The sequence below is a fragment of the Engystomops pustulosus genome, chromosome 5 (assembly GCF_040894005.1).
Source record: "Engystomops pustulosus chromosome 5, aEngPut4.maternal, whole genome shotgun sequence".
In the NCBI taxonomy this organism is placed as follows: Eukaryota; Metazoa; Chordata; class Amphibia; order Anura; family Leptodactylidae; genus Engystomops; species Engystomops pustulosus.
The window spans coordinates 192,245,013-192,272,199 of record NC_092415.1 but is presented as its reverse complement, the minus strand read 5'-3'; the positions used below and the strand labels follow the sequence as shown (position 1 = coordinate 192,272,199).

Genomic DNA, 27,187 nt, shown 5'->3' with positions numbered 1-27,187 from the left:
CTCTCAGGCCTCTCTCCATTATATCTGTACTGTATTCAAATAATAGCGATAAAAGAAAGCATAAAACTATATAGTCCTCATCCTAATTAAGATAATCAGATTTCACTTTTACCTATAGAGAACTTTTTGAATAATATATATTTATAGTTCAACATCAAACTTTATTGACTGCTGCATATTGATACAAAAAGTAGCAATATATTGTTTGGTTTGCAACATGTAGAAATACGTATACATTTACATTATTAGTACATATGTACTTTTATAGTGGTATACATCGCATTTGGCGAAAAGGGTAAACTTTTAAATGAATAATATATATTTATATATACACACATAGATCTATACATTATTTCTGTATACTTCAGAAGCCTCTGATGGGTTCTCTCCTTGTGCGGTCCCTCTATCGCCCCATTTTTGGGTTGCTGGTGGCTCCATGTAGATCTGTGTAACGCCCGCTATGTTCTCCTGAGAATATTGATGGAGATATTTTTTCCCCACGTTTTGCACGGGTAACGCACCTTACGGGTGTAATGTTTTGTCAGGCGGCACGAGGTGAAACCATATAATTTGAGGAGGCCACTAAAGAGGAACGTTGTCCTCCCGCCTCCTCCTTCCCCCCTTTTCAGGTCAGGCCAAGTTCTCCATAGATTGTCATTTACAAACAAACGTGGGAAAGTCTCCAGCGCAGATTTGGGGCACACAAGTGATTTCTGTCTCATAAAAGACCAGACCTAGAGGCCTCCGAAGGGGAGAGATGCCATGTTCAACCAGGGCTACAATGAAGGCATAGACCTGTGCAAAGCCGCGCCGCCAAGCATCAGCGCCTCCGCCGGCGTCGCAGGGGTTAAAGCCTTTCTGGACAGTGAAACCTGTTTCCTACAAGAAGGCCGGAGGTGTCCTCTTCCCGTGGGAATGCAGCCACTCTTTGCCCTCTTTGCATGGCTCACAACCAGCCCGACAACTAAACTACCAAATCACTGGCGCGAGCGCTTCCTCGTAGAGATTCACTTGACTGGCGCGGCAGAGTTATTTATTGTAAGCCGTATTGTCTTCACATGACCGGGGACCCACAATATTTCATCCCCCGCTACTACTTATATCTGGTTTTCTACTGCGGGCTATGGACTGTCATGGACTGCCCTTGGTTTGCTCATTTAGTTGAGGGATCTCCACTTTTAGCAAATAATTGATATTGTTTGCGGAAGGAAAAGTGTGTATATATATGTGTGTGTGTATATATATATATGTGTGTGTGTGTGTATGTACCGTATATATATATATAATAATAATAAAAGATTCCATGTTTACTTCCAGTGGATAGAAATCTGTCCATGGTTTTGTTTTGAACATGCGGGTGCACAGCTCTTTATCATCAAAGAAGGAAATCGGAGAAGTGTGATGTGATATAACAAGCCATTTACCTGTGTGACATCACATGACCAGGGATATAACGAGCAGTGCACCTGTGTGACATCACATGACCAGGGATATAATGAGCTGTGCACCTGTGTGACATCACATGACCAGGGATATAACGAGCCGTGCACCTGTGTGACATCACATGACCAGGGATATAACGAGCCGCGCACCTGTGTGACATCACATGACCAGAGATGTAACGAGCCATGTACCTGTGTGACGTCACATGACCAGGGATGTAACGAGTCGTGCACCTGTGTGACATCACATGACCAGGGATATAACAAGCTGTGCACCTGTGTGATATCACTTGACCGGGGACAGATTTCTATCCACTAGAAGTAAGCAATGAAGTTTCCTACAGAATGACAGCAAGCAGAGATCTAGAAAACCGCAAGGAATGGATATAGAAAGTATATTGGAAAATTCTACAGCTTTTCGTTACCCAAACAATATAATTTTGCTGAAAGTGAACGACCCCTTTAAGTGAGACTTGATGCTTTGTTTTTAGCCTTGTATCGATGCCTAGTGAGGGGGATCACAGGTATACAACAACCTCATAAACGCCATGTAACCCTCTAATGACTTGTGTACTCACCATTACTCCTTTTCTGCTTTTTTGTAGACTTGTTATATTTGCGATGAGCAAGGACGAGAAAGCAAAGCTGCTACCGGGGCTTGTATGACCTGCAATAAACATGGTTGTCGACAAGCCTTTCATGTTACTTGGTAAGTTGTCAGATGTTTAGTGATATACGATGACCTCCTTTCTAGATCACAAGGCTCGCCACTGCTTCTCTGTAAGGAAAGAACTTCTAAACCCCTTTGATACCATACTAAGTGCCACCCTTGAAAGGGGTATTCCCACAAATACAAGATTATTAAATGTACTCAGGATAAAAAATAAAACATTCTCTATATTTATTAACAAAAATACAGCATCTACAGATATTCCAACCTATTTTTTATCAGTCTTGGTGTTTTCAATTTTGGTTGCCCCTGGATACGACCTGAAATCTTCTGACTGCAGTCTGTTTCTCATGAATAGCTTCTCCTGTCTGCACACTGCAGTGTTCTCTGCCCCCTGCATAACAAGACCAGCTCATTCACAAGCAGTAGTGTGCAGAGACGTAGTCTACTAACTACAGACAGACAAGGTCTATATCTGGGAGGGAAGTAAATTGCAGGGCTGGCTCTATTTGTTATAGGTGAGATAGCAGAGCTGGTGTGTGTCATTGTGTGTTATATCCATCTAATGACTCTGATCTGTCTCATCTCTTTTTCTATGTGTCAGATACTAGTAGAATGTTCATAGAATAAATACAAGTGTATATAAACCCTGTACCCTGATAATCTAAGCACATTGTAATCACACAGCATCTCATAGCACAGAACGATCATGAAGTGTCTGCTTAGAGAGTCCCCGTCCACATTTTGGGATCTTGCACTGACCATCACTGAGTGATTGGAGCTAAAACACCAATAAAACTCAGTAAAATTGTAAAGTAAGGGGGTGAAAAATTATCTTTACTGTGTAAACATCACTAGGGGGTTACAATTTGAGAACTTTCTTTTATGGGAAACCCCTTTTGAAGATATAACTTTGTCTTAAAATATGTATGTGATATATTTGGTCTTAACGGTGTTGTGGAGCCACATCAAGTTTTCCCTCTATCCACATTATAGGTGATAACTTGCTGATCGGGGAAGGTCCTATGGGACCCACATGAATGTAGCGGCCGGCGGAGCATGTGCATGGCTGCTCTATTCACAGTCAATGACACTGACGGGAGTAGCCGAGTACTGCGCTCAGCATCATAGGGATGAGTAGGGAAGCAGGAGCACAGCCGGCTTGTCTCTTCCTTTACAATGGACCCCCATTCCCGTCATCCAGTGGGGTCCCACCGATCAGCAAAGATATCCCCTATTCCTCTAAAGGACACCTGTCATCAGGTCTGTGTCACTAGTCCTGTCACCACTACGTGTTGGAGCAGATCACAAGGATCCCATCCCAGCCTTTATCTAGTTATTTCATACATTATTCATTGTAAAATCATCTATTTTTTATCACCCCTCCCCTCTACTCCCCCTGCTCATGTCTGTGTGTAATGTATAGTAAAGTATTGCTAGTGTGTGTGCTGCATCTGCTGACATGCTGCATCCTCCTAATATACAGGTCAGAGACACAGACATCAGCTACACATGTATCTGACATGTTCTGCTGTAACATGGCTGCAGCCTGGAGCTGCTGTATCTCTCCTATACACACACACACATGCACACACAGGCTGCAGGGGGCGCCAGCACCAGGAAGCACATCATTATACAGCCTCACATCATTATACAGGCTGTCAGTCATGCACTGGGGGTGTGGCTGTGCCTCCCATCATGAATAGAGTGGACAGCTTGAATATGCTAATGCTTCATTGGACATTTCACAGGTCATTTGCATACAGCTTTAGGACCTCATTGCTTAGGGTTACAGGCATGTAGAGGGACAATGAAGGGATAGAGGCAATGCTCTCTAATGGCAGTTTATGAAAATAGATTTAGTTTAGGGGGGTTATTTTGCATGACGGGTTCTCTTTAAAGGACATTTACCACCAGGATGAAAGACTATTTGCAAATGAGCCTGAGGGGCTCCATGCTTGATTAAAACCTATAGAGCCTGGAGCCCCTCAGGCTCATTTGCATACAGTCCTTCATCTTATCTTTGATGTGTAATGTCTTCTCCTAATGGCCGGCCTTTGTTGTTTCAGCGCACAGTTTGCAGGACTTCTTTGTGAAGAGGAAGGGAACGGAGCAGACAATGTGCAGTACTGCGGTTACTGTAAATACCACTATAGTAAATTGGTAAGGATCCGCGCCGGCGCTACAATGTCTAATACTGATGTTTGTGTTGTGTTACGGGGAATGGGATGCGTGAGGTCGTTACTTCTAGTATCAAGGGGTGAACAAGGTGCCTGGTCCCAATAATTTCCCCTTCTTCCCCCGCGTCGATGTCTGTCTCTGTATTTGGATGTATAATGTGTTCATCTGGCGCCCGTAGGGTGGGTCCATACAGCGTTCTGTGTATTGGACTGCGGGTATTATCCACGTGTGGTGCTCTGCCATGCTCTTAGCTATGATAAAACCATGAAAACCACAGATGTAGTGCATGATGCAGTTATTCCTCCAGCAAGAGGCTTTACCCCCTATTGAACACGACTGGAGGGGGGCTTTTCAGATTTTGAGTTGACAGACCACCCATCAGTAACATCATGTTACCCCTTACTACGGGGGCAGTTATCAGATTGTCAGATTAGAGATAATTTACATTCTATTTTGTGCCTTGTAATTATTCTGGATTTTGTTTAAATAGGGATATTGGATATATATATATTGTACATTAAAGGAAAGTGACTATAAAAATCCATCCTGATAAACCAGGGACATTACTCATAGACCCAGGCACCGGGACTGTGGTAATCCTCTTATATTTGTTATCCATAGCCTCCCTCCTTCTAAAATCAACTTGAATAATTATGCTAATTAGCCAAAAGGGCTTTGGGGAAGTATCACCAGATAGCTTCACAGCCTATTACACTGTCTCTCACTTCCCCTTTGCTCCCTCAGCACTCCGCCCCCCCCCCTTGATGTAATATTGCATAGCAGACGGGGAAAATGCTTCTGCACAGTGTAGCAGCCTGTGAAGCTTTGTACGGCATGGACAGGCTACTGTAATGCCTCCCAGAGCCCTTCTGGCTTATTAGCATAATTTTAGGAGGATGGAAGCCATGGATAACAAATATAAGAAGTCATGGCACCTGGATTAATGAGTAAGTGTCCCTGGTTTATCGTGCTGAATTTTGATGGTAGATCCGATTTACTAAAAAGAAAAACCGGGGAGGAGGCGGGGGGAGGGGGAGGGGGGAGGGGGGAGGGGGATGGGGTTTGCTCAATAGATACTTGTAATTCCTTATAAAGAAACACATTTTTGAGCATCACTTCTTAGATATCCGTAGATCCTTGGGGGTCCTACAGTATAGAGGAGGGTCTCCTGAGCCTCATAGGATATCACGGGGACTATTTCCCCTTCCGCCCCCCCCCCCCCCGGATGGTCGGATAGATAGGCTGTCTGGCTTATTAGTAGCTTAAAGCTATAAAGTGGACGCTTCCTCTTTAAAACTGCCATAATCCCCCCCGATAGCGACAGGCGGCGCGTACGCCGTGACCCCGTAAGGATGACGCGTGACACAGAACATGGGACGGCGCGCCTGATATCAGGACACATCATATTTCCTTCTGGAATGTGTCCTTTTAATATCCATGGTAATGCGGGAATGTATAATCCATTTACAGGGCGATTATATACAGTGTAATCTGCGCATAGTTGGGACGTATGGAAGGCGATTACACAAAGGGCTCTTTACGCAGATCATGGAGCAACGTGCGCCGGAATAAACTGCTTTACCCTCCGCGGGCTCAATCCCTGCATTGTCCTCACACCATTTCCTGGCCAAGGGCCCTTTTTCCCTCCTTTTATATCACAAAAGCAAAATGAGAGCATTTCTAATGTATTTTCCGGGATAAGTGATCAGATGTCTGTAACGCGGGGATGCTGAGGTTAAGGGTCGTTTACCAACGCGGCCCGTGTTTCACCCTGACAGTTTTATAGGAGGTGACACTCAGATGTGTGTATGGTAAATCTCTTTCTATATATCCATCTATACCTACATCTATCTATCTATCTATCTATCTATCTATCTATCTATCTATCTATCTCATATCTACCGTATCTATCTATCTATATATCTATCTATCTATCTATCTATATATCTCTATCTATATATCTCTATCTATCTATCTATCTATCTATCTATCTATCTCATATCTATCTCCTATCTATCTCATATCTATCTATCTCATATCTATCTATCCATCTATCTCCTATCTATCCATCTATCATCTATCTATCTATCTATCTATCTATCTATCTCCTATCTATCTATCTATCTATCTCATATCTACCGTATCTATCTATCTATCTATCTATCTATCTATCTATCTATCTATCTATCTATATATCTCTATCTATCTATCTATCTATCTATCAATCTCATATCTATCTATCTATCTATCTCATATCTATCTATCTATCTATCTATCTATCTATCAATCTCATATCTATCTATCTATCTATCTCATATCTATCTATCTATCTATCTATCTATCTCATATCTATCTATCTATCTCATATCTATCTATCTATCTCATATCTATCTATCTATCTCATATCTATCTATCTATCTCATATCTATCTATCTATCTCATATCTATCTATCTATCTATCTATCTATCTATCAATCTCATATCTCATATCTATCTATCTATCTATCTATCAATCTCATATCTCATATCTATCTATCTATCTATCTATCTATCAATCTCATATCTATCTATCTATCTATCTCATATCTATCTATCTATCTCATATCTATCTATCTATCTCATATCTATCTATCTATCTCATATCTATCTATCTATCTCATATCTATCTATCAATCTCATATCTCATATCTATCTATCTATCTATCTATCAATCTCATATCTATCTATCTATCTATCTATCTATCTATCTCATATCTATCTATCTATCTCATATCTATCTATCAATCTCATATCTATCTATCTATCTCATATCTATCTATCTATCTCATATCTATCTATCTATCTCATATCTATCTATCTATCTCATATCTATCTATCTATCTCATATCTATCTATCTATCTCATATCTATCTATCTATCTCATATCTATCTATCTATCTCATATCTATCTATCTATCTCATATCTATCTATCAATCTCATATCTCATATCTATCTATCTATCTATCTATCAATCTCATATCTATCTATCTATCTATCTATCTATCTATCTATCTATCTATCTCATATCTATCTATCTATCTCATATCTATCTATCAATCTCATATCTATCTATCTATCTCATATCTATCTATCTATCTCATATCTATCTATCTATCTCATATCTATCTATCTATCTCATATCTATCTATCTATCTCATATCTATCTATCTATCTCATATCTATCTATCTATCTCATATCTATCTATCTCATATCTATCTATCTATCTATCTATCTATCTATCTATCTATCTATCTATCTATCTCATATCTCTCTCTCTCTTTCTCTCCCTTATATATCTCTCTATCTATCTTTTCATATGGGTATAAGAAGAAGAAATAGATGTGGTCGGAAAAAAAGTGATTGATAGTAGTTCCAATAACACAACTGATTTTAACCCATTTAAATCCATTATTTCCCTCCGGTAGGGTAAAAGACATCCTTCCTAGAATTTCCTGTTTATGTGAAATCTTCTCCTTTTACTTGTAAAATAAATCATCCCCAAAGTCTTGCGAAAATGAGCAGAGAAGAGTCATATTTTGTCCGAGATGAGTCAAGTTTAGAGGCATCAGAGACCCCTAGCTCCTAGAAACATGGTATCATATTAAAGATAAGGATCTAATTTTCAGATCGCATCAGGCTTGTAAATCTGGGAGCGACGGAACCAGAGATAAGTATAGTTGAAAAAGTGAGGTGCCGATAAAAATCCAGTTCTGACCTACCTTATTTACTGCTTGATTGTCCCGTTCTACAGGTCACAGAACCACAAGCTGGATCCAATCTGTAAGATGAGATTCTTTAATATGATACCAAATGGTTCAAGCTCCAGTAGAACAGAAGATAGGATCATTTGAAGTGGCAGTGGACGCCATGTGGGGTTTCACCTTATTAATTTATTAATAATTAATTTATTAATGTAACCTTGCGGCAATAGATCATTGTATAGTGTATGAATTTGCGCTCCAGATATATATTTTTTTTTCCTCTCCAAATGTTGGTATTAAAACATTGGAAAGGCTAGCCTCTAAAAGTGACTCATTTCAGGGGTAAAAAAAAAAGACTCTTCTCTGCTCATTTTCACATGACTTTGCAGGTGTTTTTTAATTTTAAAACCGTAAATAGATGAGATTTTACATAAAAGCAGGAATTCTAGATTGGACATTTCATACCCATTGTGGGATGGGAATAGGATGGATGCGTCTGGGGGTCACATGAAGTTCTTGGCACCACAGTTTTACTTGATTTGGGAGAAAAGTCTCATCAGTATGTAATGTACAGTGTTATTAAAGGGTGCATACCTACCTGAAAGAGCTAAAACCTGTTATTTACTCCTATGTGGTGTCCTCCTGTGTCCTGTCTTCTGTGTGTCAGGACTAGGAGCTCTAGGGGTCACCGGCAAATTCTCATTGATTATTCCTAAACTCCGACCGGTCTGATTTCCAACCTACTTTACTATACATTTTTTTCCCTTAATGTGGGTGGAACTCCAAATATTTCACCTTAGATCATTGAAGACTGATATATAGAAATGAGGAAATTCTGATTCCTACCGAAGGATTTTAATATAACATGGACTGAGAACAAAGGAAAATGCTGCGGCCTAGATTTGTCTTTCCTCTTCTGATTTGGAGGGACCAAATTAAAAACATATGCAATGTATGCATGAAAAAGTCCTTTATGTTATCTTGTCAGGTGATTTCTGCTGCAATTTTAGAGCAATCTGCTCCAAAACTACACTGAAGAGAAAAGCTTAGTGTTGTGGTAGAGAGGTTTAAGATTTGGAGTAAATGGCAAGTAAATTTACATGTAAATCCTGACAGGACTCCTAGGAGAGAAAGACAGTGAGAGTCCTGATTACCCCACCCACACAGTGATTGACAGTGAGAGTCCTGATTACTCCACCCACACACAGTGATCGACAGTGAGAGTCCTGATTACTCCTCCCACACACAGTGATCGACAGTGAGAGTCCTGATTACCCCTCCCACACACAGTGATTGACAGTGAGAGTCCTGATTACCCCTCCCACACACAGTGATTGACAGTGAGAGTCCTGATTACTCCTCCCACACACAGTGATCGACAGTGAGAGTCCTGATTACCCCTCCCACACACAGTGATTGACAGTGAGAGTCCTGATTACCCCTCCCACACACAGTGATTGGCAGTGAGAGTCCTGATTACTCCACCCACACACAGTGATTGACAGTGAGAGTCCTGATTACCCTTCCCACACACAGTGATTGACAGTGAGAGTCCTGATTACTCCGCCCACACACAGTGATTGGCAGTGAGAGTCCTGATTACCCCTCCCACACACAGTGATTGACAGTGGGAGTTTTGATTACCTCTCCCACACACAGTGATTGACAGTGAGAGTCCTGATTACTCCACCCACACACAGTGATCGACAGTGATAGTCCTGATTACCTCGCCCACACACAGTGATTGGCAGTGAGAGTCCTGATTACTCCGCCCACACACAGTGATTGACAGTGAGAGTCCTGATTACCCCTCCCACACACAGTGATTGACAGTGGGAGTTTTGATTACCTCTCCCACACACAGTGATTGACAGTGAGAGTCCTGATTACCCCACACACACACAGCGATTGACAGTGAGAGTCCTGAATACCCCTCCCACACACAGTGATTGGCAGTGGGAGTCCTGAATACCCCTCCCACACACAGTGATTGACAGTGAGAGTCCTGATTACCTCTCCCACACACAGTGATTGACAGGGAGAGTCCTGATTAAAAAAAACCCCACAGGATTAATTTAATTTTATGTCATTTGTTTTTTTTATATATTTATTGGCTGAACAACCTTTTATACCTGAACCAGTGTTACCCGGGTACTAGAGTAGATTTCTGGAGTTCTTGTGATCTGACGCATTGTGGGTAGCATCGTGCACCTCAGGGTGTGATACCACGTTAGTAATTCCCCCCCCCTCTAGTATATAGTCCCAGCACTTTTCTGGTTCTTATTTCTAATTTTGTTGCTGTGTTTTTTATAGAAAAAAGGCAAACCGGATTTTAGTAGATCATTTGATCAGAGTTTAAGTGATTCTTCCTCTCACTCTCAGGATAAACCTCATGAGAAGGAGAAAACAGTAAGTTTATTGGCTGTATTGGCGTGCATGGACGCCGCGCTCATCGTGACCTCTCCCTCCTCCCATGTATTGGTTGAGCTTTTGCCTCTAGTCTTGTACTGTCATCCAAAGTGATGTCCGCATGACGTAGTGCCGGCTCCCCAACCCCGTGCATGTGCTTCTAGACTCGGCTCATGGCTCATGACATCCACCGCGCTCTCAGGATTGTCGGATATAAAAAGAGAAGGATCTTTGTGTTTGCAGCCCACATAGGACTAAGATACATGGTAGTGATGCCTCGTAAATGCCAGAAAGGCCACACACCACCAATTGTTCTTCTGAGGAGCAGCACAGTCCGAAAGGGAAGATATTCACTTAATATACTTAATAAGATGTGTTGTCCACGGTCCTTAAAAAAAAAATAATCTTAGACTTTGATTGGAAATTTTCCTTTTAAGAAGTCGTTGAGTCCTGACCCTATTCACATGTGAACCACTTCAGTCTTTGGTTTGCTGCAGAAATATTAAATTCATAACTTGGATGGATCTTCTTAAAGGAAATCTACCACCAGGATGAAGGACTGTAAACCAGGCACACTGACATACTGGTGTGTGCCCCCTCTGGCAGGATCTGCTCTTCTTATGCCCTTGTTTATACAAAACAAAGTCTTATTATGCAAATATTATGCTTATTATGCTTGCAGGGCTCTGGGCTTTATAACTATTAATTGAGTCCAGAGCCTCTTGGGCTCATTTGCATATTTTTTTTTTTGGTTAAAACCAGGGCATAAGAAGCTTAAAAAAAGGAGCAGATCCTGCCAAAGGGGACACACGCCTGCATGTAAGTGTGCTTGGTTTTACGATCCTTCATCCTGGTGGTAGATGTCCTTTTAAAAGTGGCCAGAGAAATTTAATTGATTGTCTGACAAGTGCACCTATGCTTCAAACTGCTGAAGTCGGGAGAACGAGAGGATCAGGCAGTTAGATTTTAACAGGTACAATCTTTTTGTTCTGATTTGGAAGCCACAAATGGTAAACGTGCCAAGAGCTGGCCAAGAGCTGGCCAAGAGCTGGCCAAGAGCTGGCCAAGAGCTGGCCAAGAGCTGGCCAAGAGCTGGCCAAGAGCAGGCCAAGAGCTGGCCAAGAGCTGGCCAAGAGCTGGCCAAGAGCAGGCCAAGAGCAGGCCAAGAGCAGGCCAAGAGCAGGCCAAGAGCAGGCCAAGAGCAGGCCAAGAGCAGGCCAAGAGCAGGCCAAGAGCAGGCCAAGAGCAGGCCAAGAGCAGGCCAAGAGCAGGCCAAGAGCTGGCCAAGAGCTGGCCAAGAGCAGGCCAAGAGCAGGCCAAGAGCAGGCCATGAACGCACTCTGTGACCGCACCCTTAGGTTGTTGTGAACCCACAACTCACAGCTGCAGATTTTGGAGTCCTTGCAGGAGCAGTAACTTCAGAACAGCTGTACGTCTCCAGCCCTTTGCTCCCCATGACTAGTTTCACCCCTGGTGGTCTCTTCAGTAGTGGTTTCACGACTGTCGGTGAGCCCCAGGTGTGAGACCAAGGGGCTTGATGAACGTCCTTCTCGTCACCTTCCCTGGAAGAACTCTACTCAATGACACCATTCATCCTCCGGGCTCTTGTTGCCCACTACTTGGCGGTGAACATAATTGAGCCATTTTTATGTAACACCTTTTAGTCCTCCTATGATGCAGCTATAGCGAAGGCGATATACTCCGTGGCATCCAATTAGCTGTAGAGTTTTACTAGCTGAACTTTCCTTGAGCCTGTCAGGCGCTATCGGATTGGTTGCTTCCATGGTGTTGGGACGGTGTTATTAATTACATCTTCTCCCCCCGACCAGTAAATATACAGACGTCGTAAAAAAGGGTTTTCTTCCCAATTTTCCAATTTACCAACGCACACGTCCTCGCGGCGTAATTACGTGTTGTGTGTAACGTTTTCATAAAGCGCGGTATTTATTCCAAATTCATCCCCCCCGCTGTGTTAATAGCATTTGGATACGCGTCTACCCCCAGTGTTTATGCTGGGTCTTGTGGTTATTCCGTGAGCTGTTAAGCGGATAGTCCTCGGAGGGGCAGACTAAAGTGATTGTTTCTCATCTAGCGATGGTAGCTGTTAATGGCCGCCGGCACAGACCCGCACTGTGCGCCGGTACGCGGGTGTCGGTAATCTCTTCAAGGAATGTTAAAATTACGAGGTGGTTGTAATGAAGTGTGACGTTTTGGCAATAAGAGAAGAAAGCGCTGATTAGTGCGAACGTTGACTATGTGCCAAGCCCATTAATATTGGATATGGCGCGGCCTACTACTCCCACCTTCCAGGAAGTAGCACGTCCACGTTGTCTGATCAGAAACCTCACCTTTTCCTTTACACTTGGCTGATACTCCTGGAATGTGAGAGCTGAACCGAGCAATTATAGTACATCTGTCTCGTGCCATGGGGAAATATTCATGAGAGTGCAGACATCAAAGAGGCTTCACGTGTCTAGTGAAGAGGGCTCCTTGGATCGTCTGATTTAGGAATTGAAGATGTTTCTAGTAAAATTCATGATAAACCAGGGACATTACTCATAGATCCAGGCACCGTGACTGTGGTAATCTGCTTATATTTGTTATCCATGGCCTCCTTCCTTCTAATATCAATTTAAGATTATGCTAATGAACCAGAAGGGCTCTGGGGGGGGGGGGGGTTATTAAATTCCCTCCGTTTACAGGTTTTTACACTGTACAGGAGCACTTCCCCCTCCCTCTATGTGAAAAGGGGAAGTGCTCCTGCACAGTGTAACCATCAGTGAAGCTACAGCACAGATGGGCTCTGGTAACTTCCCCCAGAGCCCTTCTGGCTCATGAGCACATTTTTAAAAGTTGATTTTGGAAGGAAGGATGTCATAGATAACCAATAGAAGAAGATTACCAAAGTCACAGTGCCTGGATCGATGGGTAAGTGTCCCTGGTTTATCCATGCTATATTTTGATGGTAGATTTCCTTTTAAACAATTTTTTTTTAAATTCTCAGTATATGAATACATTTCCAGGAGAAAAAGCAAAAGAATGATACAATGCCGAATAGGAAGTTAGAAAGGTTTTCCAGGAATAGGGCAGAAGGAGAAAATTGGGTAAAATATTGGAGATCCCCAGTATCAAACAGTTTATGTCAAAACATTGCAATTATTTGGACTGGAAATGTTGTGTGCCACATTTATTGAGGGGTTTGGAGCATTTTTAGAAATTTTTACGTCTTGTGCAAAAAAAAATAATGTCGGGTGGCACCAATTCAATACCGAAGCAAGCTAGACTGACTAATCAGTGAAAATTACGACTTGTCAGTCTTATACTGCACCGGTTTAATCATCCAGCGTCAGACACAGGGATTAATGGGGGGGGGGGGGGGGGGGCGGTCTATTTCTACTCTGCACTGGTCTAACGACCCACATATTAATACATCTCCCCCTTGTTCCTCCACATTAATACATCTCCCCCATGTCCCTCCACATTACTACGTCTCCCCCATGTCCCTCCACATTAATACATCTCCCCCATGTCCCTGTCCCTCCACATTAATACATCTCCCCCATGTCCCTCCACATTAATACGTCTCCCCCATGTCCCTGTCCCTCCACATTACTACATCTCCCCCATGTCCCTTCACATTAATACGTCTCCCCTATGTCTCTATACATTACTACATCTCCACCATGTCCCTTCACATTAATACATCTCCCCCATGTCCCTCCACATTACTACGTCTCCCCCATGTCCCTTCACATTAATACATCTCCCCCATGTCCCTCCACATTTACTACGTCTCCCCCATGTCCCTCCACATTACTACGTCTCCCCCATGTCCCTCCACATTAATACATCTCCCCCATGTCCCTCCACATTAATACATCTCCCCCATGTCCCTCCACATTAATACATCTCCCCCATGTCCCTCCACATTAATACATCTCCCCCATGTCCCTGTCCCTCCACATTAATACATCTCCCCCATGTCCCTGTCCCTCCACATTACTACATCTCCCCCATGTCCCTTCACATTAATACGTCTCCCCTATGTCTCTATACATTACTACATCTCCACCATGTCCCTTCACATTAATACGTCTCCCCCATGTCCCTCCACATTACTACGTCTCCCCCATGTCCCTTCACATTAATACATCTCCCCCATGTCCCTCCACATTTACTACGTCTCCCCCATGTCCCTCCACATTACTACGTCTCCCCCATGTCCCTTCACATTAATACATCTCCCCCATGTCCCTCCACATTTACTACGTCTCCCCCATGTCTCTCCACATTAATACGTCTCCCCCATGTCTCTCCACATTAATACGTCTCCCCCATGTCTCTCCACATTAATACGTCTCCCCCATGTCTCTCCACATTAATACGTCTCCCCCATGTCTCTCCACATTAATACGTCTCCCCCATGTCTCTCCACATTAATACGTCTCCCCCATGTCTCTCCACATTACTACGTCTCCCCCATGTCCCTCCACATTACTACGTCTCCCCCATGTCTCTCCACATTAATACGTCTCCCCCATGTCTCTCCACATTACTACGTCTCCCCCATGTCTCTCCACATTAATACGTCTCCCCCATGTCCCTCCACATTAATACGTCTCCCCCATGTCTCTCCACATTAATACGTCTCCCCCATGTCCCTCCACATTAATACGTCTCCCCCATGTCCCTCCACATTAATACGTCTCCCCCATGTCCCTCCACATTAATACGTCTCCCCCATGTCACTCCACATTAATACGTCTCCCCCATGTCTCTCCACATTAATACGTCTCCCCCATGTCTCTCCACATTAATACGTCTCCCCCATGTCTCTCCACATTAATACGTCTCCCCCATGTCTCTCCACATTAATACGTCTCCCCCATGTCTCTCCACATTAATACGTCTCCCCCATGTCTCTCCACATGAATACGTCTCCCCCATGTCTCTCCACATGAATACGTCTCCCCCATGTCTCTCCACATGAATACGTCTCCCCCATGTCTCTCCACATGAATACGTCTCCCCCATGTCTCTCCACATTACTACGTCTCCCCCATGTCTCTCCACATTACTACGTCTCCCCCATGTCTCTCCACATTAATACGTCTCCCCCATGTCTCTCCACATGAATACGTCTCCCCCATGTCTCTCCACATGAATACGTCTCCCCCATGTCTCTCCACATGAATACGTCTCCCCCATGTCTCTCCACATTAATACGTCTCCCCCATGTCTCTCCACATTAATACGTCTCCCCCATGTCTCTCCACATTAATACGTCTCCCCCATGTCTCTCCACATTAATACGTCTCCCCCATGTCTCTCCACATGAATACGTCTCCCCCATGTCTCTCCACATTACTACGTCTCCCCCATGTCTCTCCACATTAATACGTCTCCCCCATGTCTCTCCACATTAATACGTCTCCCCCATGTCTCTCCACATTAATACGTCTCCCCCATGTCTCTCCACATTAATACGTCTCCCCCATGTCTCTCCACATTAATACGTCTCCCCCATGTCTCTCCACATTAATACGTCTCCCCCATGTCTCTCCACATGAATACGTCTCCCCCATGTCTCTCCACATTAATACGTCTCCCCCATGTCTCTCCACATTAATACGTCTCCCCCATGTCTCTCCACATTAATACGTCTCCCCCATGTCTCTCCACATTAATACGTCTCCCCCATGTCTCTCCACATGAATACGTCTCCCCCATGTCTCTCCACATGAATACGTCTCCCCCATGTCTCTCCACATGAATACGTCTCCCCCATGTCTCTCCACATGAATACGTCTCCCCCATGTCTCTCCACATGAATACGTCTCCCCCATGTCTCTCCACATGAATACGTCTCCCCCATGTCTCTCCACATGAATACGTCTCCCCCATGTCTCTCCACATGAATACGTCTCCCCCATGTCTCTCCACATGAATACGTCTCCCCCATGTCTCTCCACATGAATACGTCTCCCCCATGTCTCTCCACATGAATACGTCTCCCCCATGTCTCTCCACATGAATACGTCTCCCCCATGTCTCTCCACATGAATACGTCTCCCCCATGTCTCTCCACATGAATACGTCTCCCCCATGTCTCTCCACATGAATACGTCTCCCCCATGTCTCTCCACATGAATACGTCTCCCCCATGTCTCTCCACATGAATACGTCTCCCCCATGTCTCTCCACATTACTACGTCTCCCCCATGTCTCTCCACATTACTACGTCTCCCCCATGTCTCTCCACATTACTACGTCTCCCCCATGTCTCTCCACATTAATACGTCTCCCCCATGTCTCTCCACATTAATACGTCTCCCCCATGTCTCTCCACATTAATACGTCTCCCCCATGTCTCTCCACATTAATACGTCTCCCCCATGTCTCTCCACATTAATACGTCTCCCCCATGTCTCTCCACATTAATACGTCTCCCCCATGTCTCTCCACATTAATACGTCTCCCCCATGTCTCTCCACATTACTACGTCTCCCCCATGTCTCTCCACATTACTACGTCTCCCCCATGTCTCTCCACATTAATACGTCTCCCCCATGTCTCTCCACATTAATACGTCTCCCCCATGTCTCTCCACATTACTACGTCTCCCCCATGTCCCTCCACATTAATAAATGTCCCTACTGTTCCACTGCCATTACTCTCCCTCTCTTACGCATCCATGTCATGTGATCTTACTGCTCTAAGGTCTGTGATTGGCTGCAGCAGTCATGGTGGGTATTCGGCACATCATTGCTGCACCAGGCCAGTGGTGCTGGAGCGGGAGGCTTTGCTTTTTAATAACTACTTCCTAGTGTCGGGTTGCTATTTTTATTTTCACATCCTGTCAAGTATTCTTCCCAAATCACCGGCATCGGCACTTATTACTCAATACATATGGCAGATAGTACAGGTGAAAAGTGGACTGCTTAATTAAAGGAAACGTGTAAAGTTATGCAAATTCATGAAGATCTCACCTGTTTTAACACCTATTTGCTGTAGGAGCCTCTTTGTTGTGACTGGTGTTCCCCACTAAATAACGGATGTCTTCTGTGTAGTGTGAATAGTATGTGGATATATTAGAATATTTCAGGATTTAGATTTTGTAACATATTGTGTGTGCGTGTATGTGTATATATATAGATATATATGATATATAAGATATATATGGTACAGCACAGAGGTCTATCTTTGTATCGCCGTGTCTGTAACTACCAATGTCCTAGGTAGAGAGCCTGCCACTGATAAAGATACGAGGCCTCACCTAAGTTATGTCAGCAGTTTCAATTTCTCATATATATATATTTATATATATTATTCCTTTTGAAGGGAGCCTGTCCCAAAATATTACCTTACTAATCTAGCCGCCCCCTTGGTAGGACATGAAATGTCCCTTCTAGAATTCTCTTTCTTGAGTAAAATCTCTCTCGTGTATCTGTTATAATCCAAGTCCTGCTTAAATAAGGTAAGAGGAGTCACTTTTTGCATGAGATGAGTCACCTTTAAAGGCTGAGTGGGCACCCATATTTTGGACTACTTAGTACAATAAAGCTATGGTTTTGGTATCGCGTTAAAGATTCATATCTCATCTTTCAAATCATCTCATGCTTGTGGTTCTATGATCTACAAAACCAGAGACAAAGAGTTAAATAAATAGGCCGGAATAAAATTATTTTTTGGCAACCCACGTTTGCAACTATTGAAGCTATAGCCCAACTTAGCGGTGTGAGAAGTCGCCTTCTCTCTTTTAGCCTCATCTCAGACAAAAAGTGACTTTCCTCAGCTCATTTGCATATGACTTTGGAGGTTATTATTAATAATAAATTCCCTTGGCAGCAGGGTGGCTCAGTGATTAGCATTACAGCCTTGCAGCACTGTGGTCCTGATTTCAATTCCCATCGAGGTCAACATCTGCAACAGGTTCTTTCCGTGCTTGCATGGGTTTCCTCCGGGTCCCCCGGTTTCCTCCCACATTCCAATACATACTTGTAGGTTGATTAGACTGTGAGCCCCATGGGACTGGGACTGATTAGGTGAGCTCAGTGCAGCGCTGCGTAATCTGTGTGCGCTATATAAAGAAAGAATTATTATTTAAGCAGATGAGCTAAAATGGACCAAACAAATGTCCCCACCCTCCTCTTTGCTGTACTATAATTCTGTAATCACACATTCACAGACTAGAGAAGTACTGACATGTGCTCAGAGATAGTCCATTGATTATGGGAAACATCTGGTCCGGCTGTGGGGCGCACGGAGGTCCCTATTCATTATTCGGAGTAGCTCATCTCAAGGGCCGATGAAGATGTCGCCCCCGCCCCCCCCCCGCTCCTCGTCTACAATTAAACCGTTACCAGAACGAGGAGGCTGGCTGTGCGTCGGTGCCGGCGGTGGGTACTGATAGGTGGGTAAACACACTAGAGGGATTCACACGCCGTGATTTTGATCATCTGTAAAGTCCAATTTATTTAAAAACCTATTACCTCTGTCTTTTCTCCCCTTCGTGTGAAAAATCCTTTTTGGCCGTCCTCATTAATTATATTGTTTGGCAATAAATCTAAGTTACCGTAGCGAGGTGGAGCGCACGGCAGCCCCGTTTTTTTTCCTGGAGCTTAGATCGATTCCTTGTTGGCATGTGTGTGCAGCGGCGCTGGCAGCCAGCCCCTCCGCGGTGGCAGCGTGCCATGCGTTTCACACGGAGTTTTAATCTTTTAATAAAAATATAAAGAGCATGACTAAATACTAATTTGCCTCCCCGCTGACTTGCGAGTCGTCTACCACTTTGATTTAGTTAGCTCAGTGGAGGAGCTTTATCCGAATGTAGACGGGCGCGCTCTCAGCTGTGCGGCTCAGTGCGGAATGTACAGCGAAGTACGTTTCATTTATAGCACAAAATAGGGGGCAACTTAAAATGTCACCATTTAGCTTCTTAATACGCGTTTTAACGGGACGCCAGGCGTAGACCGCAGAGCACTTGAGAAAGCGGCAGGCATGCGCTGGATTATTGCCGGCAGAAGAGCCATTAATGGGCCTAAAAGCGTGTATTTTTAGGCCTGGGATGCTCAATAAAGTAATTATTTTTGGCCAAGATTATTATTATTTTTTTTTTTATCACTGTAAAAAAAAAAAAAAAAAAGTTGAAAGGATTTGGCGTAGAAAGCTTCATTGTGTGTTTTTTCCAGTGGAATTCAAGAGGATCCGTTCTCAAACCTAAAATGTGCATTTTAGTAAATAATAAAACCATAAAAACACAGTCCTGGAGAATATATATATTATATGTATGTATGTGTATAGTGTGTGTGTGTGTGTGTGTGTATATATATATATATATAAGTGTGTTCCGAAAACAAACTTGTCACTAAAACATTAGGGGAAATTACATTTAAAAATTTAACTGTTTTTAAAATTAAATGATAATAATTAGTCTAGAAGTTAGGCTAGGCTTAAAGGAAATCTACCATCAAATCCATTCTAATAAACCAGTGACATTACTCATAGATCCAGGCACCGTGACTGTGGTAATATTCTTATATTTCTTATCCATGGCCTCCTTCCTTCTCAAATCCTCTTTTACAGTTATGCTAATGAGCCGGAAGAATGCTGGGGAGTGTTACAAGGTCTCCTCCATGCTGCTCCCTCCCTCCTACCTCTGTCTGGGTAATCTAGCAGTAGCAGGAAGTACAGGGGGGGAATCTGCTCTGCTCATTGTAACAGCCTGTGAAGCTACAGCACTTGGACTTGCATGTGGATGTAAACTGTGTGTCGTTTTTTTTTTATTCGCCTATCCATTGACTTCTATGGAGGTCTGAAAGTGAGGGAAAAAATTTGTGCATTCTGCAATTTTTCTCTTACAGTCTGCACATCTATGGAAAAAAAACGGACATGTGAACTGACCCATAGAAATAAATGGGTCAGTATGCTGTCTGCAAAAGAAATAAAAAAAAATTACGTATAGCATACTGATGTCAAAAACGCCTGTCTGAATGAGCCCTTGGCATACTGGTATCAAAGATGCCCTAAGGGCTCTTTCAGACAGGTGTTTTTGACATCCGTATGCTATACGGTTTTCTTTTTTTTTTTTTTTTTTGGTGGATAGCAAAGTGACCCAATTATTTCTATGGGTCTGTTCACGTCTGTGTCCCCAGTTTTTTATAATCCGAGCCTAGAACAGTGGTGGCGAACCTATGGCACGGGTGCCAGCTGTGGCACTCAGAGCCCTCTATATGGGCACGCTTGCCATCACCCCAGGGCAGGGTTTGCCAGACAGGACTCAAGGTCTCTTGCAGTCCCAGGCAGCCCAGGACCCTAGAAGGAAGCTACAATGATAATCCAAACTTTTTCTTCTTTCTACTGTTCTACAATTCAAACCTCTGGAAGTTCAGGGAGTAATAAGTTACTGCTTAAATTGTCGCATTGGCACTTTGTCAAAAATACGTGGGTTTTGGCTGTAGTTTGGGCACTCGGTGTCTAAAAGGTTTGCCATCGCTGGCCTAGAAGATACAATGTTTAGTGCAAACGATTTTAACTTTTACTTTTTGTTTTCTACCCAATAAACTGGTAAAAGCGTCTTGTTTGTACTTGTTTTTTTCCCATATGGAATTTTCCGGGCTGCCTACGCTCTGCCATCGTCTTAGAATTCTATGTAAATATTTCAATTGGAGTCAAATTTTTTTGTCCGAAAGGCACAGGAAATTTGGTTAACAAGCACAGAATTTCTGTGACAATCCCCCCTCCCGCTAAACTCATTTGTGTATAAACTACCAGCAACAACATCAAGGAAAATCTGTTGTGGTCAGATCCGGATAAAGGAATTCCTTAAAGGGCATCTACCAACAGGATGAAGGGATTGTAAACCAAGCACACTGACATACTGGTGTGTGCCCCCTCTGGCAGGATCCGCTCTTCTTTAAGTTCCCTATGCCCTGGTTCTTAAGAAAAAAGGCTTTTAAAATTATGCAGATGACTCTGAGGGGCCTTCGGCTCCATTAACACCTATGGAGGCTGGAGCCCCTCAGGTTGATTTGCATAATTTTAAACCTCTTTTTTTTGTGAAAACCAGGATATATGAAGTTAAAATAAGGCTGCATCCTGCCAGAGGGGGCACACACCAGTGTGCTTGGTTTACAATCCTTCATCCTGGTGGTAATGTCCTTTATTATATCCCATGATGAGAAGCTGCTCAGCTCTGTTTGGGGCCGGCTACCTTCCATCAGACAGGTGGCCATCTATATTCCCTAAAGCCAGCCACACACATGATATACCTGTCACCGGCATGCTACACCTGATGTCAGCCGCCGTACAACGGAAAAACCCAAATATCAGGAGAATTTCTCCAGTCTTGGAGGATTCTCAGGTTACTGCATGAATACAGCGATTTGCAGGCAGTTTGACTCCCTAGACATCTGCCAGATGGGAGGGCAGAACCATCGAGAAATCTGCCAGGAAACTACTATCCTGACGCCTGTTTGTTTGTGTAACTTGATCAGGGGATGTATTTGGGTTGTGGGAGAGGGGACGGGGGGGGGGGGGGGTTTACGGGGACGGGATATTGGGTGTTGAGCTGCTAAAGTGCAGGGATTTGATCCCTATTCATCATTTGATTTTGGGAAGGAAGTTAGAAGTTCGGGATCGCCTTGTCTCGTAACTTTGCTTTGTGCCGTTTCTCTGTTATTCCTCCTAGAAATGTAATGAATAAATTCACCAGAGGCGTTAATCACCTGCGGAGCGACACAGTACGGCTCAGTATAGTAACACCCACACGTCAATTTACACGTTTCCAGGTGACAAGGCAGAGGGGATAGTACAACAGATTTTAAAGGAGGGGATGCTTTTTAGATTTGTTATTTTAACCCCTTCACGACTGCCATACATCCTATGTGCACATGCTTCGTGCCGGTACCTTGTATATACACATCAAGACAGTGTTTCAATTTAAACGGATGCATGTCCTAAAAAAGGGGCACCTAGAAACAAAATTCGGGTGCCCTATTATGAAGGAAAATCTCCCCTTTTAATATGATATCTATTGTTATAGGAAATCTACCACCAGGATCAAGGTTTGCAAACCAAGCACACCGACATGCTGGTGTGGGCCCCTCAGGCTCCTTTGCATAATGCTAAAAGACTTTTTAATTTAAAAACAAGGGAATTAGAAGCTTAAACAAGAGCGGCTCCTGCCAGACGGGGCACACACCAGCATGTCAGTGCGCTTGGTGTACAACCCCGATCCTGGTGCTATATTTCCTTTAAAGTTGCACTAAAAAAAGGCGATTTGTATATTCAGATCTTAATCCCCGACTGTAACTTTAACAGTGGATATCTCTGGTTCTATTTCACCTAGGAAGACAATCCTGATGGTGTTTTTAAAGGAAAGATTCTCCGCTTAAACAGGAGAGAATTGTGTTTCTAGGTGCCAGGGTTCATGAGATATGACCATTTGAAGTGAAACCCCCCCAGCTAAAGGCAGGATACAGGGGGAGCTACAGAAGACACTTGGAGATGCAAGTGTAAAGTACATGCACCCCCTGCCCTTGGAAAATGGTGATGGATTGTGGCTGTACATATTTGTAACATATTTCGGTAAAGGTTTATTCAATTTTACTGCTTATTGAAAAACAAATTACATTAGACATTGGGGGACAATTACAGCCCATGTGCATGGAGGAGGTGTCATAATGGGTTTGGCAGGGGGTGAAGACGGTCAGCACAGGGGATTCCTGTCCCGCTCTAGCATACAAGCTATAACCTGCACCTGAATGAGCCGGACCTGGCATAGAACTTCTCTGCTAGTGCAGCAGTACAGCCCATCAGAAGGCGCCCTTAGCACCAGCGTATAATAAAGGTGCCACATTGAGTAGAACAGAACCCCTGTTCATGTGTTTGATGGTCGTTAGAACCCCAGCAGTCTCTTATTACGCCCTCCAAAGGGAAATATCCCATACTGTGCAATAGAAGGTATAACTTTCAGCTTCTGGGCCCAAATGGGCCAGTAGTTTCCTATTATAATACTGGTGGTTCCTGGTTGTTATTGCAGTAGGAGCCATTTCTATATTTCCCTGTTGGATTTGTGTCGAGTCAATGATCATTACCTAACCCCTGGTGTAGCATGGCTGCCAGCGAGGGAGGGGATAGAGAGATCCAGTTCTGCGGTGTAGACCGCGGGGGCAAGAGATCAGGTTTAGTTCTTTTGTCTTCTATGTTATTGAGCTTCTGCAATGTGGCAGCTTTAACCGATACATAGCGCAGATGGCGATCCATCATGTCTTGCCCTTCTTCCGGCAACTTCATTCACGTGGAACCTCAGGAAGATACAAACTGCTTCTATTGTTGAGCGCCGTTCCCCAAGGTACCCGGAGAAGATCGTGTAGCTGCGCTTATCTGAAAAGGCCCTGCTGATGGAAGGAGGGGAGAAAGCCCTCAGGCTGTTGCTTTAAAAATGGGATTGCTCCGATTACCGTAGAGGAAGAAATGCTTTTCCTCTAAATCTCCTGGAATGGATTAGAACGAATCCCTAGCAAAACGTGATGTAAAGCAAGAGCCGGCGCCATTGTGCAGCCCGCGCTCTGCTTCTTGTCACCGCCATGACGTTGTCCGCCCCAGAGAGATCTCTCTCGTGTCTCCGGCTCCAAGCTCCAGGGCTGATCACTATCTGATAGCTCTGCATTTTGTTGAATTTTCAGCTCTGTCTATTGGTGTCTGACAAGGGATAGAGAAACATTTGCACATAGACATAACAATCCGGCTCATCAGTTCTCTGAAAGTCAGTGAAGCCGTGCAGTAACTGTGTGCCCTGTGTTGTAAAGGGTCAGTAAATCTCTATCCTGTCTGTATTGGAAGAGCTTTACTCAAGCTTTGGGCAAGTCTTTTACCTTCCTTATAACACCCCTTTAAATAAACAATATGTTCCCTATTAATCTTCAGTACTATTTGCTCTGTGTTATAAAAGGTGACTTTTTCCTATCTATAAGGAAGGGTTTTCCTCTGCAATCCCCATAGGTTGGTGGCCACTTTACTGATCAAGAAGGGGGCAATTCAAGGATCCTAGGATTACTTCATACACCTGTGTCCACAGGGCTAAAACTTCTCATCATCTACCCCAAGACCCCATTGGGCTTCCGATACATTGCCCATTCATATACCCCACTGGGTTTCCTATAGATGGCCCAATTATATACCCCACTGGGCTTCCTATAGAGTTTCCATCCATAGATCTAATGGGCTTCCTATAGAGTTTCCATCCATAGATCTAATGGGCTTTCTTTAGGGTTTCCATCCTTAGACCCTAATGAGTTTCAATCCATAGAACCTTATGGACTTCCAATGGAGTTTCTATCCGTAGACCCTAATGAGCCTCCAATGGAGTGTCCATCCATACGCCCCACTGGGCTTCCAATGGAGTGTCCATCAATAGGCCCCACTGGGCTTCCAATGGAGTGTCCATCAATAGGCCCCACTGGGCTTCCAATGGAGTGTCCATCAATAGGCCCCACTGGGCTTCCAATGGAGTGCCAGTCCATAGGCCCCAATTGGCTTTCAATAAAGTGTCCATCCATAGATCCCATTTGGATTGCAAAAAAGTGTCCTCCCATTGGCCCCACTGGTATTCCAAGAAATTGACCACCCATAGGCCCCACTGGGATTTGAATGGAGTTTCCATCCATTGGGCTACCAGTTGAGTTTCCATCCATAAACCCTGCTAGACTTCCAAGGGAGTGTCCATCTGTGGAGCCTACAATTATATTTTCATTCTCATTTACACACATATATTTTTGCGAAATATATATTTTTCCGCTCAGTCCGAATCTGTCGGGCGGTCCGACGGCCCGCCTCCCTGATTTCTGTCGCATGAAAGCCGGCGCAGCTGTGCCAAAATCCGATCGCCTGCTATACAATCCCCTTCTAAATAGCTGTCACAGTGGCGCTAATCCCGAAAATTTCCAAAATCCTACGAAAGTGCCTTCCGCAGGATCTTTAGTCACTGAGCCCCAATGAGTCCATAGCTTTGTAAAGCTTTTCAATTTACAATGTTTATATGCTTTTACATACTATGTTTTATGCTTTTACATACTATGTTTTATGCTTTTACATACTATGTTTTATGCTTTTACATACTATGTTTTATACTTTTACATATGTTATTGTTCCCTTCTGAAGGGGGACGCTTTAGGCCCTCACTGTCCTACTACTGACCAAGCACGGAGCTCACACACCACATTATTTTTTTTCCAAAACAAAGTAGTGAAGAAAGAATGACACATGAAATTTTCTGACCCAGAATCGCCTTTCACTTTTAAAGCAACCATTGATCTCCCCAACTCGCACGCTCCAGGCTTCCTGCCAAGCGCTCTCCAGTCTGGGCCGCAGATTTTTGAAATATTTTCTATCCCGTTGTTGCTAAACAGTGACTTGTTGAGTTTACATTAGAGAAACCCTTATTAAGCACGGACGCACCCCCTCCCCTTCCCTAAAATCAAATAATTACCATTGTAAATAATTTACACCATGTTTACAACGCGCGCCGATGTTTTTAGGATTTTTTAATTATATACATTTCTTGCCGGAGACGAGCTCTTACATAAGCTGTGGTTACAACAGACATTTAATAGTCTCATGAAACGTCTCCTGAGATCCAGGAGCCAAAAGGTCACTTAACTATCAAAATTGCCCCTGATATTTAATAGGGTGGATTGTTTTTTTTTTTTCTTTCCCCGAAGCTGAAATAGTCCATCTGTCAACACGCGGCTTTCTGTAGGGTGAATTTTTTCTCCTTCCTTTGTTCTAATAAACATTTCCTACACAGTTTTTTCAGACTTTGATTCTTCATTTATTTTTAATTGTTAACCACTCTTCAAGACCGTGATTCTAATTACTAAAAATGGAACATAAATAGTGTAAATATATTGTATGGGAAAATGGCTGATTTAAAATTAAAAAAATCTAATAAAATTCCATACCTGAGAACATGGTAGTTTGAAGACAAAAGAAACGAAAAAGTTTCTACAAACGGGAATACCCGTATATACTCGAGTATAAGCCGACCCAAGTATAAGCCGAGGCCCCTAATTTTACCACAAAAACCTGGTAAAACATATATTTCTTTTACTCGAGTATAAGCCGAGTTTGGGGTTTCAACACATTTTTTTGTGCTGAAAAACGAGGCTTTTACTCGAGTATATATGGTAAATTTGTTTTGTGTCTAATTATTATTATTTTTTTAAACAAGCTGGGTTTATTCTGTAGTTATTTTTTAGTTATTATGCAATGTTTTAGCAAATCCAGAAGTATAGATTAAACCTAGTTTTGAATGAACTAGGTTTGGCATAAAAAACGCTGAAAAAAATCTAAAAAATAAGATTGATTTCACGCTGGTCAGTATCACCGCTAAGCCACAGGAAAAGTACACTGTAGCTCAACCTCCAGTGATTTTCATTATCAGCATAATGGGTGGGATTTATGCAAATTCAGTTGCGAATTGATTTCTTCTGTGGTCGGAATCTCTGTGGCAAACATTCCGTATCAAATTACGCACACAGTCAATTTATTACTACTGTGTTATTATTTAGAATTACACTATAAGCTCCAAATTTATCACATCCCCTCCTGTGCCACACCCATCCCCTCCTGTGCCACACCCATCCCCTCCTGTGCCACACCCATCCCCTCCTGTGCCTCACCCTTTCTCTTCTTGAGCCTCACCCTTTCCTTTCTTGAGCCTCACCCTTTCCTTTCTTGAGC

The 27,187-nt window shown here is 43.3% G+C and overlaps 1 protein-coding gene across 4 annotated transcripts in view; it reads left to right on the top strand.

Moving 5' to 3' along the window:
- Positions 1 to 27,187, top strand: part of MLLT10 (MLLT10 histone lysine methyltransferase DOT1L cofactor) — a 122,101-nt gene that overhangs the window by 37,052 nt on the left and 57,862 nt on the right. For 2 of the 4 annotated variants that reach the window (XM_072154188.1, XM_072154190.1), the window contains exons 6-8: positions 2,048 to 2,151; positions 4,182 to 4,275; positions 10,349 to 10,444. In XM_072154188.1, the coding sequence (XP_072010289.1) occupies positions 2,048 to 2,151; positions 4,182 to 4,275; positions 10,349 to 10,444 (294 nt within the window). The remainder of the gene's footprint in view (positions 1 to 2,047; positions 2,152 to 4,181; positions 4,276 to 10,348; positions 10,445 to 27,187) is intronic. The other 2 variants (XM_072154191.1, XM_072154189.1) reach the window with 1 other exon arrangement.